Source organism: Giraffa tippelskirchi, chromosome 7 (assembly GCF_054371585.1).
Source record: "Giraffa tippelskirchi isolate mGirTip1 chromosome 7, T2T-mGirTip1v1.2.pri, whole genome shotgun sequence".
NCBI classification, from domain to species: Eukaryota; Metazoa; Chordata; class Mammalia; order Artiodactyla; family Giraffidae; genus Giraffa; species Giraffa tippelskirchi.
Genome location: NC_137281.1, coordinates 128,718,447 through 128,735,188, shown reverse-complemented (window position 1 = coordinate 128,735,188; position 16,742 = coordinate 128,718,447). Strand labels below are relative to the sequence as shown.

The 16,742-nt window shown below is 39.1% G+C and overlaps 1 protein-coding gene across 1 annotated transcript in view; it reads left to right on the top strand.

Moving 5' to 3' along the window:
- Positions 1–642: 642 nt before the first annotated feature.
- ATG14 (autophagy related 14) overlaps positions 643–16,742 on the top strand; it is a 37,611-nt gene continuing 21,511 nt past the window's right edge. Inside the window, exons 1-4 of the mRNA XM_081509512.1 lie at positions 643–871; positions 12,368–12,430; positions 13,756–13,798; positions 16,038–16,119. Coding sequence (XP_081365638.1) covers positions 651–871; positions 12,368–12,430; positions 13,756–13,798; positions 16,038–16,119 — 409 coding nt within the window. The 5' untranslated portion in view covers positions 643–650. The remainder of the gene's footprint in view (positions 872–12,367; positions 12,431–13,755; positions 13,799–16,037; positions 16,120–16,742) is intronic.

Genomic DNA, 16,742 nt, shown 5'->3' with positions numbered 1-16,742 from the left:
ATTTATTTTTCATAAAGATACAACTGTGATTTACACGTTCAGTACAGTTGTTTCCACTGGTTAGTTATTATTGGCAAAGTACTATCAGATTACTATTAAACGGATTGATTTGTTAATCCTCATGACGTTGGGTAAACGGATTGATTTGTTAATCCTCATGACGTTGGGTGGGCACTGAAATTTTCTCCACGTGAACATAGGAGAGGTGAGGAATTTGCCCCGAAATCACATGAGCCAAAATTCCACTTCGCTCCATAGACCCACTTCCTTCATCCAACTCTGCGGTAGTTTTAGCCAAATTTAGTAAGTATCCACAGCGAATGACAGAAATTCCCTTATGCGTTCCCAATCTGTTTTCCCCAAATCCTGAGGGCATTGTATTACTATCTCTTGCACAAGTTTGTGGCGTTAATTTGTAGCCTGGACGTGAAGGAGCCGTTGATGACGCTCTGTTGCGCAGCCTCGCCCCCCTCTAACCTAATTCCTAGCCAGCGGCGGAGGAGGGGTAGGCGAGGTCGGGCGACGTGCTCGCGGGATTCCCGCCGAGCTCCTGGAGCCTCCCTAGGCCCCTCCCAGGTCCCTCCTCCTCACCCAAGATGCACCTGGTTGAAAACAAAATCCCACGTGACTGGCTCTGCTCTCAGGCTATCATGGCGTCTCCCAGTGGGAAGGGAGCCCAGGCGCAGGAGGCTCCTGGCTGCGGGCCCCAGCCGCTCACCCGGGACCTGGTAGACTCTGTGGACGACGCGGAGGGGCTGTACGTGGCGGTCGAGCGCTGCCCGCTTTGCAACACCACCCGCCGGCGGCTGACCTGCGCCAAGTGCGTCCAGAGCGGCGATTTCGTCTACTTCGACGGCCGCGACCGCGAAAGGTACGGCAGCCGCCGCTCCGCTATTGTCTTCTCTGGGTGTCTCCACCGGCTCGGAGGCTGGAGCCTGGAGGCGAGTCTGGGCCGCGGAGCCCAGCGAAAAGAGGAGGAGGTAGCGAGGGTAGCTCCTTTGCGCCGGTGCTTTGCTCCCAGGGGACGGGGACGGGGGTGGAGGCCCGAAGAGGAGAGGTCGCAGTTTCCTCCTAACCCACTCGAGAGGAGTCTGACCTTACCGTGCTTCTGGTACTAGGCAAAAGGAATAGGTGATGCCTGTGGAGCGGTCTTTTCCTATTATTGCCATAGAGTTGGATTCTCGGTATTTTGTTATTCTCTCATGCAAAAGCTTGGTTTAATCTTTATTTTCAAAAGAACATTCATTTTCTAGAGAAGAGGCCAGAAGAGAATCAAATAACTGGTTAAGAGGGATTCGGGCCCTGGTAGCTTGTGTCACAGATGGATCTTGTTATCAGACATACTTACTCTAATGTGTGAACTAGTCTAGCTAGTTTCTCCCCTTTGCAAAGATTGTTTTGAATGCTAAGGAGTTTGAGGATGTGTTTCCTCTGTTTTAAAATACAGAGTGGGAGCTGCAAGACCTTAGTTAAGAGAATTGAATTTAAGAACACGTTTTGGCCTTGTTTTGAAATTTAAACAAGAGGCCTACAAGTCCTGGGCTTTCCAGGTGGCTCAGTAGCAAAGAATACACCTGCCAATGCAGGAGCCCCGGGTTCAGTCCCTAGGTGGGGAAGATGCCCTGGAGAAGGAAATGGCAACTGACTCCACTATTCTTGCCTGGGAAATCCATGGACAGAGGAGCCCGGCGGGGTATGGTCCATGGGGTGGCAAAAGAGTCAGACCTGACTTAGCGACTAAAACAACAAGTCCTTGGTTAAATAATTGTAAAATTAGTGTGGTTAGCTGCAAGGTTTCTCAGTCCCAACTTTTGTTTCAATAACTTAGTGACAGTAAGCCAGCTAATTTTTTTAGTGCAAAAGTTCAGATATTAATGCCTTAACAACAACCCAGTAAGTTATTATCCCGAATTTACTGCTAAGGAAGCTGCACAGTATCTTGCCCTGGGTCACACAGATAATAAGGGTAGGGACCAGAATTAAATTCCAGGCACCCTGAACCCATATGCCATGCACTTAACCACTGGATTATATAACATCTGTGTTTGGAAGTGTTGTTGAGTTTCTGATAGTCTTCTGATCATGAACGGAGTTCATTACTTTTTCTTTTGAGAAGATTTGTATGGTATAATCTTCTAGTTCATCACTGTTTTCTCATTGATGTAGTTAATTTAGAAACTGCTGATGTAATAGGGAATAGCTTTAAGAATTAAAACAGTTTTATTATAAAAACACTAGGTATGAGATGGAAATGTCATTAGAGGGTTCAATTCTGGATCCTCTTCTCTATATTCTTTTTCCTAGATCCATTGCTATAATTTAAATATCATCTATAGGCTGAAGACTGCCAGACTTGTTTCTCCAACCTAGGCCTTTGTTAAATTGAGAAAACAGCTGCCAGCTCTATTTGTATTTAAATTTGTAGTGAGAATCTCCATCTTCACATGGCAAACTGAATTTGTGATTATTCATAATAAATCTACTCTTCTCATGCTCATCCCAACCCAGTAAATCCCAACCCAAAGACCTAATTCTTTGGAACAGGCAAAAAAAGTGTTCCAGTCTTCCTTGACTCCTCTCTTAATGCTACCATATCTTATCCCATCAACAATCCCATCTGCCATTCAAAACCTACCCTAATCCCAGCCCTTTTACTACCTCTTGGTCTGGTCCATCTGAGGATGATTGCCTCTTGAGTCTCTGCTTCCACCTTTTCTCCTTCAGAGTGTAACTTCCCGTATTGTAGATAGATTAATACCATCCTTCCATTCCTCTGTTCACATCTTCCAGGGGTGTCCTATTTTACCCAAAGTTTAAAAAAAAAAAAAAAGCCATAGTCTTTATCCGAAGTTCTTTATTATTTGTTCCCCCTCTGTTCTCCTATTGCTTTTCTCTTACCTACTCTGTAAAACATCATGGCCTCCTTGCCAGCACTCAGACATACTGAGAACACTCCTGCCGCAGTCTTCTTCAGACGGCCAGGAACTCCTCTCTCCTAGGCTTCCAGACCACTTTCTTTGAATCCTTAGGCCTCTGTTCCTTCCAGAGAAACTCTTTCTGACCATGAGTTAGAATAGTAACATTCTTCCCCTCTCAGCCTGCGTTCTGGTTTTCCATAGTACCTATCGCCATCTTATGGTTTACATGTTAATTTGTCTAACTGCCTCTCACTCCCATGTTAGCTCGGTGAGAACAAGACTGCTTTGTGCTCTGCTATGTCCTCATAGTAGAAGCTTAATAAAGATTCGTTGAATGACTGAATCAATCTACCCTTCCTTCCCAAACTTTATCTGATCTTGAACCACTTCATTATGATACATCATGACCCGTTTGTTGCTTAAGCCAGAAACCTGGAAGTTGTCCTAGCTTTTTCCTTTTTTTCTTATTCCACATATCCAAATCATTGACAGGTATAATTTGATTTGCTCCAGAGTAGATCTTGAATCTGTCTACTTCTGGTGCAGACCGCTATCATTTCTTTCCTGGCCACTAGTTTGGTTTCTTTCTTTTACACTTACAGCTCCTCCCTAGCCACCCTTTGGCCTTCACTCAACAGCCACAGGAAAAACGTAAATCAAATAATGTCACTGTTTTGCTTAAACCTTTCAGTGTTTTTTCACTTTATAGAAAATAAAATTCAAACTTTTTACTGTGCTCATTAAGCCCTATGTGATCTGGCTACTGCCTACCTTCTAATTTTGGCTGTAAGGTTGAGTTTAAAATGTGATCTTTGGATTCAAGCTGCATTGAATTGAATCCAAGCTCCACCACTTGTTATGTGATTTTGAAGTTTCATAGGTTTCTGGTAGTAATTACATAAGAGCATGCACTGAATTACTTAACATGATGTCTAGCATGTATTAAGTACTCAAAAAGTAAACGCTCACCACATTCTCTCATGTTCACAGCTCAGTAGTTGGGCTTCCTCTCACATCCTCAAACACATGGAACTCTTCCATCCATGGACCTTTTTCCTTACTATTCCCTCTGCCTGTAACACTGTTCCTCCTGATTGGCATTTTGCCTTTCATGTCTCAACTTAAATGTCACTTCGTCAGCGAGACTCTCCCTGACCTTCACTAAGGTAGGTCCCCACTTCCATCTCTCCCCCCATTTCTGTCACAATACTCAGTTCTTTCATGGTACTGAGCGTGGTAAGTGGTGTTGCTTATCTGTGGAAGGTAACTGCATCCAGAATGTATCGGTAGTTCCACACAGGAGTGAATTCTGCTTTTGTTCAGTCCCATCCTGGTGGTTAGTGCAACCCTGGGGGAGAATGTAATAAGCAGATTGTTGAAGGGAATAATAAAGGCAAGACCATTTTAGAAACTGAAATATGAATTATTTTCAGGAGAGGGATATGTTACAGTGGATTTCTTTTTATGACCAAGCAGAAAAGTGAAAAATAAATACCAGGATCATTCAGAATTTAGAAATGAAAAAGAAAGTTAAGGTTTAGGGATAACAGACAGCCTCACTTCACTTTCAGTCATCCCTTTTTCTGTAGTGTGTCTTTCTAAAGAAGAGGAGTTTGCTTGTTTGTTTTCCTTTATTCCCTGACCAGTGTCCAACATGTAGTAGGAGGCAAGAATCTCTTGAGACCCAGGACCCTGTCCTGATGGCAAGATCAGTTTTACTGAGCTCATTGGGTACAGTTATTGGCATGAAATATTACGGCAGATAAGAGAAAGGCAGGTTTCTGCTCTCGAGGATTTACACTGACTACTAACAAGCCTTAAATATCTTGGGCCAAAGGTTGACTGTGAGATATTCTCTGGTCTTCAGTACTTATGAAAAACTTTGTATTCTGTGCTTTACTTTCCGACCCCTTTTCACCTCTTACTTTATGAAAAAACTCTTCACTGACTGTGGGAAGCCACTTGGAAATAAAACATGGAAGCTTCAGCATGATTTAAATACCCTTATTTAACCCCTGGTTCTTTTCAGTAAGTTAACCAAATTAGCTCTGCCTGCAAGGATCTTGAATGTGATGTACATATCAAAGTTCCTATAAATGTAGACGTATTTTTTCAGGTTTCATTAATAGACTAGCTGAATATACAGGTTTTAATGGTTTAGCAGTTCAAGGAAAATTCGATATTAAAGAATAAATGTGTCTCCTAATAATTCTTTTGACTTCTAAGAAGGGAACATGCATCTTTATGTAATTTTGTGGACAGTATGAGTTTGGCAGTTAGATTGATTGAAAAATACTTGGACTTGCTGCTTTTTTTTGGTTATTGTTCAGTGAGACACTTCCTTATAGCCTTGGTACCCTTATCAACACTATCCTTTCCTCATCTCCCACCTCGGCCCAGTCCTGAGATGGTACCCACATCTCTGCTTTTTCATCTGTCTTTTGACTTGTTTGCTTCTTTAAGAGATGAAGAGGAATGATTTTAAGCAGTACTCTCAACACCATCTCCTTTGAATCTTGTACCGGAGAACATTTTAAAATTGCAGGTCTTTTAACAGGAACGTAGTTTTCTGGATTAAACGTTTATCTGATACTAGAAATAACACTGTTACCCAATAGATAACTGACAAATTGAAATAATCTTTCCACTCAAAACTGGAAAAAATTGCTTACCAGTTTATGATAAGAATGAGACGGGGGGGATAATCTGAGGATATCCAGGAATATCTATATGCTGGTTTAGAAACCAGTTATTTTAAAGTGTGGATCAAAAACAAAGGCATTTTATGAGCATATGGATATTGCTTTCATATATACACAGCATCAGGAATGATACAGCACTCCTTTCACTGATGAGTTTTAGGAATATAGGACTACATTTTTACCACCAAACAGAAATATGGGCACCAGACAAATTGAGAAGTGGAATAGAGGACAAGCAAGAAATTTTAGACCTTACTGAAGATTTTGAGAGGAAGATGCATCCTAAAAATTACTCTTGAGACATTTCTGTTCCCCTCCAGTATCTTTTTGGTTGTCAGTCCTTAGCTTATAAAAGTTTGTTTTCATGAGGATTCGGTTCTGGACCCACATCTGTGTATCCCACTCAGCAGAATAAAAGCTCCATAGGTACCTGGACTCCCCACCTTGAGACAAGAGTTTACCAGCTGCTGCTCTTTGGTCGTCTCTTCTGGGAAGGGCCACAGCTCCTGTCCCATGTAGCTTATCGCTTGTATTTACACCAACACACGTGGCCCTCCTAAGAGAGTAAAATTCTCTGCAGTCAGTATCACTAGCTACTCTTAACCATTATGTGTGCCTTTCAGAATTTGTGAAAGGATTTTGCAAGAATTGCCTCATTTGTTCCCTGCCACAAAACCATGAGTTATCAACCTGTTTTTAAGATGAGGAAGCTCAGAGTAGTTGTGCCTTACTGCTGGGCTATGCTCATTCTTTCATTGACCTCCAGATCTGAAATACATACATAAATACGTATGTATATATTCAATATATATTCAGTTTAATACATTAGTAGGATTAAGTGCAGAATCGCTCATTGCAATGAAGAAAAGGGAAACTAGCCTGTATTGCGTGTTAAGTGCCTGTACCTGATGCTTTCACATTTATCTTATTTAATCCATATAATCAAGTAGGATAATCATTATTTTCATTTTACAAATGAGGAAGCTAAACAATGCTCTGTTTATACTTTCTGCTAATGACTTAACCTTCATTCCTTCCAGTGGAGTATGTTTTTACTACAGTTAACCCTTGAACAACAGGGGTTAATTCACGTGTAATTGATAGTCAGCCCTCTTTTTATCTGCGGTTGCTCCGCATCCACAGATTGAATCAACTTCAGACCATGTGGTACTGTAGTATTTACAATTGATGAAACCCACATTGTTGAAGTTGTGTATTTTCTCATACTTGAAATACTCTAACATAAGGTAGAAAAACTGTTCTGATAAGGACTATGTTTTTTCATATTGCATTTGTCCATAAACATCATACCCTTGAATGCCTAAAAGAACTTAAGGGAGAAAAGTGTGAAGGCTAGTAATTTTTGCTGTGTTATTAATAGTATCCTAGTTCAAGAAATATTCAGTTCTTTAACCATTTCTGCTTGTATAATAGAGATTGCTATGCTCTTCTCCAAGAAAATTTGTGCTCTTTCTTAACCCGATAAGTCTCTCTGCCTTATTTCTAGAGCCAGAATCATCAACTCTTCACCAAACCTGTGTCCAAATTGGAGCAGGGGGAAATTCCTCATCACTAATTTGAAAGCTATCAGTGCTTATTTTCTCCTTTCAGGTTTAAGAAACCCAAGGAACATAAGGGTTGACTAATTCTTAAGGCCCTCAATTGCATATTTGAAAGTTTTGTGGGCTTGTTCTGTTTGCCTTTCTTAAAATACAGGAGTAGTGTTTCTTGGACTTTTCTATTGCTATAACCCTAGGCACAAAGTGAATGTAAACCACTAGGATGAGGGAAAGGACTGGGCAGGCAGACGGAAGGATGAGAGTTATTTTATGAAAGGCACTAAGTAAGTGCTCAGTAAGGTGTGTGTAGTTGGTGGTCTGACGGTGTTATTGATCATCTAACACAGAAATAATAGTAGGATTCCTGATAGAGTGCATGGGACACACTTAGGTGACCAGTCCTGCTTGTGGCCAGATCCACTCAGTCACCCAGGACGATCTGTGGCCATGGCGCAGCGTGGGGTGATGCGGGTCACACTTGTAACTGAGCCTTGTCATCCTGCTGTCCCACTGGTGTGGTGAAGTTCTCTGGGGCAGGACAGATGAACTTCTTAGTTTGTGAAACAGCAGAATCTACTCTGCCTGTAATGCCTTCCTTCCCTTAGCAGGGCCACCTCTAACCTGTCCTCAAGTGGCAGCCCAGGCAGACGTGACTCCAGAACCTGAGTTGGGTTGTGTATCGTCTCTTAGATTGATAGCAGCAGACTGTGTGTGACCACCTGCTCCTGGTTCTCACCAGTCTCTATCACAGGGGCACTGTTTTAAAGTCGACTTAAGGGAATCCTTTTTTAGGGGGGAGAAAAGCAAATACAAGTCTGGAGGGATTTGGTAAATAACACAAAAGACATTTTTAAATTGGGAAAGAAAAATATTAAAAAAGTGTTTAAAAAACTATAGAAAAGTGAACAAAGGACATAGAATAACAAATGAAAAGTAGCCAATAAGAAATAATGAAGAAAGGCAAATAAATGAATTGTAAACTGTCTTTGAAGGAAGGGAGTAGGAAGCCAGTCAGGTTAGTAAAGAATAAAATGTGCAGTGCTGAGAGAGAATGAGAACAGGTTGTAGGGTTGTAAATATCATATGAAATGATTTCAGAAGAAATTTAAAGATAACTGCCAGACGTTTGCATGTAAAGATTTGACCTAGCAGTTTATTTGTAAGAATTTCTTGTAGAGAAACCTAAAAGCTTAAAAGATTTGTGCACCAGGATATTCATTTCTAACATCATTGATAGTAGTGAAAATTTGGAAGCAATGGCATGATGTCCATTCAGTGAAATTCTATAATGAGATACATCTTTATGTTCTGATGTAGAAAAAGATACAAAACATTTTATGTAATAAACCCAGCTTGAAAGACAGTGTATAAAATAAAATATGCCTTTCCCCCTTTTCCTTTTTTCTTTTTTTCCCTTCCCTAATCTATCTCCATGAGTGCTGGATTGGAAAATGCAGAGAATGGACGAGGTGCCATGAGCAGTTGGCTTGCTGACCAGGCACGTTCCTTGATACCATCTGCTCTTTTGCTCTGTTCACATTACCTGTTTTTTCATTTCCTTCATGAAGAATGACATTACTCATGAAGTGTTTGGTACAGGAGGAATTGCTATCTCCTCTGTTATTCCTGCTGTCATCTGTATTTTTATGTTTGAAGCTTGGGTTTGTTTCTAACAACCCAGGAGAACTAACCAGCCTGATACAAAGCTGGACAGTGTCATCATCCCAATTTGTTTTAGTGCAAAGTGGCATCTTTACAACAGATCTGAAAGGAGCACTTTTATAGCCTTTGAAAGCAGGATTTTCTCCTTCATGTCAGTCCTTTGTTTACACAGGTTGACGAATCTTATGAGTTTGTCATCTCCTTTCAGGTTATCAAGAGCATGAATCACGCATTACCTCAGTAAGGGAGAAGTAAATACCACATTTGTTTCTCATTTTCAATATGGAAGTGGAAGCATATAACAAGTACCATGTCTAGTACCCAGCCAGTTGCAGAAAATGAATGATTAGATTTCTTAACATTCTGTAAAATGCTCTGCAGTAAGCTGCAGGCACATAGTAAAAGCCTGATAAATTATTTGGTGAACCTATGAATTTGTCCACATTCTACATTGGTTTCTGAGTTTTCTCATGTTTCCTGTAGTTACCATCTCACTGGCCATTGCAGTACTACCCAGTAGAACTCTGTGCAATGATGCTCCATATCTGTGCATCCAGTAAAGTGGCCTCCAGTCATATGTAGCTGTTGAAATGTGAGAGTGTCACTGAGAAAATGAATTTTTAATTTAATTTTAATTTAGTCACTTAAGTATATAATTCTGTCACAGATAATATTGTCTGATTTGCTTTCTTGTTTAATATATGTAGCACATTTTCAGTGACTATGAAACGGCAGAGTCATAATTAGGGCATTTTATCCCTTCCATTTAGTAGATATCTGGGGTTATTTCAGATGTGGGATTATAAAAATAGTGTGTTAGACTTCTGTGTCTGGATTATTTTAAGGAAGACATTTTTAGGGCTGTTATGGTTCTGGTTTTATGTTACGGTTCTGTTGAATTGTGTTCATTTAGACTGGGAAATCAGGAGATAGCCAAAAGCCTAATTCTGGACTCCATACCATGTTACCATGGCGGGTAACATTACCTTTATTTCTTTGAAAGTAGTTAATAAGCCACTGTTAGCTCAATTCAAAATCATTGCATGATATTCAGTTCAGTTCAGTCGCTCAGTCATGTCCGACTCTTTACAACCCCATGGACTGCAGCACGCCAGGCTTCCCTGTCCATCACCAACTCCTGGAGCTTGCTCAAACTGATGTCCATCAAGTCGGTATTGCCATCCAGCCGTCTCATCCTCTGTCATCCTCTTCTCCTTCTGCCTTCAGTCTTTCCCAGCATCAGGATCTTTTCACATGAGTCAGTTCTTCGTATCAGGTTGCCAAAGTATTGGAGCTTCAGCTTCAGAATCAGTCCTTCCAATAAATATTAAGGACTGATTTCCTTTAGGATTGACTGGTTGGATCTCCTTGCAGTCCAAGGGACTCTTAATTAAGAGTCTTCTCCAACACCACAGGTCAAAAGCATCAATTCTTTGGCGCTCAGCTTTCTTTATGGTCCAACTCTCACATCCATACATGACTACTGGAGAAACCATAGCTTTGACTAGATGGACCTTTGTCGGAATCATAATGTCTCTGCTTTTTAATATGCTGTCCAGGTTGGTCATAGCTTTTCTTCCAAGGAGCAAATGTCTTTTAATTTCATGACTCCAGTCACCATCTGCAGTGATTTTGGAGCCCCCAAAATGAAGTCTGTCACTGTTTCCATTGTTTCCCCATCTATTTGCCATGAAGTGATGGGACCAGATGCCATGATCTTAGTTTTTTGAATGTCGAGTTTTAAGCCAGTTTCTTCACTCTCCTCTTTTACTTTCATCTTTAATTCTTCTTCGTTTTCTGCCATAAGGGTGGTGTCATCTGCATATCTGAGGTTATTGATATTTCTCCCAGCAATCTTGATTCCAGCTTGTGCTTCATCCAGTCTAGCATTTCGCATGATGTACTTACTCTGCACATCAGTTAAATAAGCAGAGTGACAATATACAGCTTTGACGTACTCCTTTCCCAATTTGAACCAGTCTGTTGCGTGATATTACTCATGCATTTTTTTTTAATTTTCTTATTTTAAGAAAGAGATTTTTAGGGCCATTATGGTCACATTTTAGGTACTCAGTAGCCACATATGCCTGATGGCTGCCATGTTGAACAGCACAGATCTAGAAGATTTGAATATCACTGCTTGCCACCTTCAGCTGGTTGATGCTTATAGAACTCTATACCCAGGAGCTATAAAATATACATTCTTTCAAGTGCACATAGAACTTTCACCAAGGCGAAGCGCCTCATATGCAAGGCCATAAGACAGTCTCAAATCACAAGATTGAAATCTCATATATTCTGGGACCACGTCAGAGTTAAAGTAGAAAAATAACAGTAAGTTACTTAAAAAGCTGGTATATCTGGAAATTGAGTGATACACTTATAAATAAATTCTTGATCAGAGGGATTTTATGGAAAATTAGAAATTTCAAACTAAATGATAAAATACAGCATTTCAAAAATGTCAAGGGTTTAGCTTAAGCAATACTTTGGTAACTAAGTCCCTAATGTAGCAGGAAGAAAATAAGAATAAGGGTAGAATACTGACAAATAAAAAATGATCTGTGATGTGATATTCTTCCCTTTTGGTAACTTTATTAATAATAGTAACTTGCTAGCCATAATGACTAGCAATAAATTTAGTGAGAAAAAATTGGACATTACTTTGCCAACAAAGGTCCGTCTAGTCAAAGCTAATGGTTTTTCCAGTGGTCATGTATGGATGTGAGAGTTGGACTATAAAGAAAGCTGAGCACCAGAGAATTGATGCTTTTGAACTGTGGTGTTGGAGAAGACTCTTGAGAGTCCCTTGGACAGCAAGAAGATCCAACCAGTCAATCCTAAAGGAAATCAGTCCTGGGTGTTCATTGGAAGGACTGATGGTGAGGCTGAAACTCCAGCAGTCTGGCTACCTGATGGGAAGAACTGACTCATGTGAAAAGACCCTGATGCTGGGAAAGATTGAAGGCGGGAGAAGAAGGGGATGACAGAGGATGAGATGGTTGGATGGCATCACGGACTCAATGGACATGAGTTTGAGTAAACTCCGGGAGTTAGTGATGGACAGGGAGGCCTGGCATGCTGCAGTCCATGGGGTTGCAGAGTCGGACACGACTGAGCGACTGAACTGAACTGAGGCACCAATTTATAGATGAGAGCAGGGTTCAGTTATGTTTAATAATTACAGTTATTTATAATGGAAGCCTCAGTTTCCTTGGATTCAAACTCACTTTATTGCTCTGATTTGCCTGTTTCGGAAGATGATTTAACCTAGGGGTGAAGAAACCTATAGACATATTTTATAATTCCATGAAAGAGTTTTAAAGCTGAGAATATGAACCTATTTTAAGTAATCTAGTTTTAAGTAAAATGGTAGGCAGCCGTGTGCATCCCATCGAGAAGATATGTTTGGGACAGTGACATTTCCAGATGAGTCTGCAGAAATGATTGGCTTTCAGGAATTTGCATAATCTCGTTTGAAAAAAAAATGAATGTTTAAATAAAACGCTGCATTTTTTTCTTACAGGTTTATAGACAAGAAGGAAAGATTAAGCCAGCTTAAGAGCAAGCAAGAAGAATTTCAAAAAGAGTGAGTTTTCATTTTGCTTTCTAATTTGTGGGGGTTATCTGGTCACCACATGGTTTATTTCAATGCTGTGGTACGCAGATATGTGGTTTGCTGATTTATTGAATTTAGGATACAGATCTCAACATGTGAAGAGCACTGTATCTGGGAGAAACCAAAATAAGAGATTGTCGAGTTTCTGGAAAACAATGGGATCAAACATGGTGCCTGGTTAATAGCAGGCACATTGACTGAATGGGTGAATCAGAGAGCTGACCCTGGTAAATGGGTCCAGTACAGAAAGCATATTACACTAGTGGTGGTGGCTCATGTAGGACATTATTGCTTCTCTTTGTTCTTCTGTATGAAGATTTTGCAAAGTGTGGTCTGCAGATCATCTACATAAGATAAAATTAACTTAGTGTTCTGGTTAAAAATTCAGATTCTTGGAATCTGTCCTCAGATATTCTGATTCAGTAGGTCTGAGGGGAGGCCCAGGAATCTGAGTATTAACAAGCACCCCTGACAAATCTCTTATCCTCTGGATTTGGAAACTGTCCTGTAGAACCTTTTGTCCCAAATTGGTCCAGTCACTGTTCTCCATCCATACCCCAGACATGATTAATACATTTATGAGCAGATTAACTCTTCAGAGATGCCCTGCATTAGAGAAACCTGCTTGGATTTATTTTACTCAGTCATTTCTCTGACTTATTCTATCATAGAAACTTAACTTTTTTCCTATAGAACACTTCATTCTATAGAACAAATTTCAGCCTACACTGACTTGTGCCATTTTAAAGTGGGGGAACTGACAATACCATTTTGGATCATGAATTATCTTATGTTGTTGTTGGATTGCTAAGTTGTGTTCAACTGTTTATGACCCCATAGACTACAGCTCACCAGGCTTCTCTGCCCTAATTATCTCCCAGAGTTTGCTTAAACTCATGTCCATTGAGTCGGTGACGCCATCGACCATTTCATCCTCTGTCACCCCCTTCTCCTCTTGCCTTCAATCTTTTCCAACATCAGGGTCTCATTATTATTACTTATTACTGCTGGAAATTATTGATTATGATGGAGAGCAAAGACAATGGCTGTTGTGGAAGTTTATTATATTTACAGAAAGGCTCTGAGCCATACTAAAAGTGCAAAAGGAAGCAGGTGAGGAAAAAAATTGCAGAAAGCAGGGGATTTGGAAAACATTTTTAAATACTTACACCCCCACTTTGGTATATCCAGAGTTTTCTAAGTCCTTATTTTAAAAAGTTGTTGATTTTGAAATTTTGAGCTTCACCAATTTTATTATTTTAAGAGCTTATTTCCTTTATCTCTTCTTCATATAGAGTATTAAAAGCTATGGAAGGAAAATGGATGACAGATCAATTGGTAAGAACAAGAAGTATTTAAATAATATTCTTTACACTTGAGGTTACATGTTTTTAAATTGGCAGAACTTAAAAAATGATTTTGAACTTAAATTTTTGTGATCATTTTTTGGCAGTTCTCTGTGAATATATTTCTAGTGCAGGCTTCTCACATATTTCATTTAGATACCAAAAACAGGGTATTGGCAGTTAATTATGGAACCACCATAATGAATAATTATGAGGTCTGATGCTGACAGAAATATACAAGAACAGTTAGATGCTCTTTTTTAAAAAAAAATTACTCATCACGTACATACACTTTCTAGATGGGTTAATTGAAAAATAAGCTAAAATATTAAAAGAAAATATGGGAGAGTGTTTATATAATCTAAAAGTGAGCAGACCTTTATAAGCCATAAAGTGAAACATTTGATACACTACATAAACATTTAAAAATTGTATCTGTTGAAGACCCTGGCAAAATGAATATAAACTGGGACAGAATGATTACAACATATGAAAATAAAGAGTTTGATTGATTACAGTTTTATTCACTGTTGGTGGAAGGGCATATTGGCATATTTGTTTGAGGGACAGCTTGGTGGTAGTTTGTTGCATTTGTAATGCATATATGATATATATACATCCAGCAGTTTTCCTAAGAAAGTGCACATGAATATAGAGATTTACAGGTAAAGATTCTGATTGTCTGCATTGTTCTTAGTAAAATTAATATACAATTAAATATTCATCAAACAGAATGAGCTAATTATGATACTGGATAGCTGTTAAAAAGAATGTGGTCAGTCTCTATGCACTGGTACGGAATGATATCCAAGGTATATTTTTTTAATGGAAAAAACTCAAATAGTAGGCTCGGGTAAAGTATGATTCCATTTGTGTATGTGTTTTAAATATATATGCTCTTGAAAGTCTGAAAAGATAGACAGTTACCCCTGAATAGTGGGAAGGAGTCAGGCTAACAATCTCGTTCTTCTCTTTTGTGATGCTTGCTTTTTTATAATAAGCATCATTCATAATTTTTAAATACTTAGAGATGTGATATAAGTGAATTCTGCTTATGTTCTAAATGTTCTGTAAACAAATTATGTTGTATGGAAAAAAGTTATAAAAGACTATTTATAAAGAATCTCATCCCATTTTTTTTAAGTTCCTTTCTAAGTTTTCTAGTTTTTCTATCAAAAACTTAAATATTGGTTCTTAAAGACTATTATCTTTTAAAAGGGAAAACATCTCATTGCCAGTTTATTCCTAAATTGATCACGATTCCCGTGAATCTGTTCTCAGATGTCTCTCACACCGCTTTGGAGAGGGCAGCGTTTTCCCCACTGAACAGTCCTGTAATGTTATCTGTATCTTGTACCATCACACTACTTAGACAAGTGTTAAACATTATAAACATTTGAATGTTGTTAAACTCTTTCGGATGTCCCCATTTATGGAGACATCTTGGAATAGATAGATCATACTTTCTAAAAACCAACTAGTATGTCAGATTTTTACTTATCCTTTATTCTCTTTAGAGAAGCCATACCTATACCTTGGTGATGGAAAAAAGCAGTTTCATGTTTCATAAAATTTTTTCAGGCTTTTCCAGAAATCTTATGTGAGTTATACACTTAAAAAAGACTTCTGCTCTGTTGCAGTTTTTTATTACTCTGTAAGTAATATTTGCTATTGTATCAGTGAGATAGTACAGCTGATAGTCTTCTCAGTAACCAGCACTGAGAATTTAGAGCAGTGCATCCATAGAACTCTCTGATGATACAAATGTTCTGTCTACACTGCCCGATATGGTAGGCATTAGCCATAGGTGGTGTTGGCATGTACCACCTGACATGTGGGTAGTGGGAGTAAAAACCAGATTTTTTTTTTTTAATTTTACGTAATCTCATTGACTTTGAGATAGCCACATAGGACCAATAGCTCTGTATTGGACAGGACAGGTTAAGATAATATGCTTCAACATTTTTCTCTGTACTTACTAACACAGAAAAGAACTATGTGAATTGCTCATTCTCTCTTAATTTCCTAGCAGCTTCTGTACTGAACTAGAAAAATTTTTTTCTTTTTTGTAATCCACTAGTTAACAAAAGCTGTAATAAATATAATTATACTGGTCTTTTCTTCACTGCATTTTCTAAGATACCCCTTAGGATAAGTAGTGTCCCTAGTAGATAATCATATTAATTGTAAGAGACCAATATTTGTGATATTTGTTTCATACCTTTTTTAAGAGATGGAAAATAATGTCCTGCAAGATGAGGATTGAACAGCTGAAACAAACTATATGTAAAGGAAATGAAGAGATGAAGAAAAGTAAGTAATTTTCCCACCTCTCTCCAGCCCTAATAAAGGACTCAAGTGTAATTTCATGGGATTGATCAACTAGGAAGAGAAAGGGGGAGGGGTGGTAGAGGCAATAGCAACCTGGAAAAGTTAACTGGTTGCCTTTTACTCTTTTTAAAACATTTGTATAAGGAATTTATATATATATATTTCAAATGTATGTATATAAAACATGTATCTGTGTTATATATATTTACAAATGTGTACATATATACATAAACACATGTGCAAATCTAATGACCTTTATAAACTACTTATCTCAGTTTAAAAAGTTGAGTACTGTATATGTGTCATTTCCCTTAGCTGATAGGAAGCTCAGAGTCAGTCTTGGTAATCAAGTATAAATATTCAATTCAGTTCAGTCGCTCAGTCGTGTCCAACTCTTTGCGACCCCATGAATCACAGCACGCCAGGCCTCCCCATCCATCACCAACTCTCGGAGTCTACCCAAACCCATGTCCATCGAGTTAGTGATGCCATCCAACCATCTCATACTCTGTTGTCCCCTTCTCCTCCTGCCCCCAATCCTTCCCAGCATTAGGGTCTTTTCCAATGAGTCACCTCTTCGCATAAGGTGGCCAAGGTATTGGAGT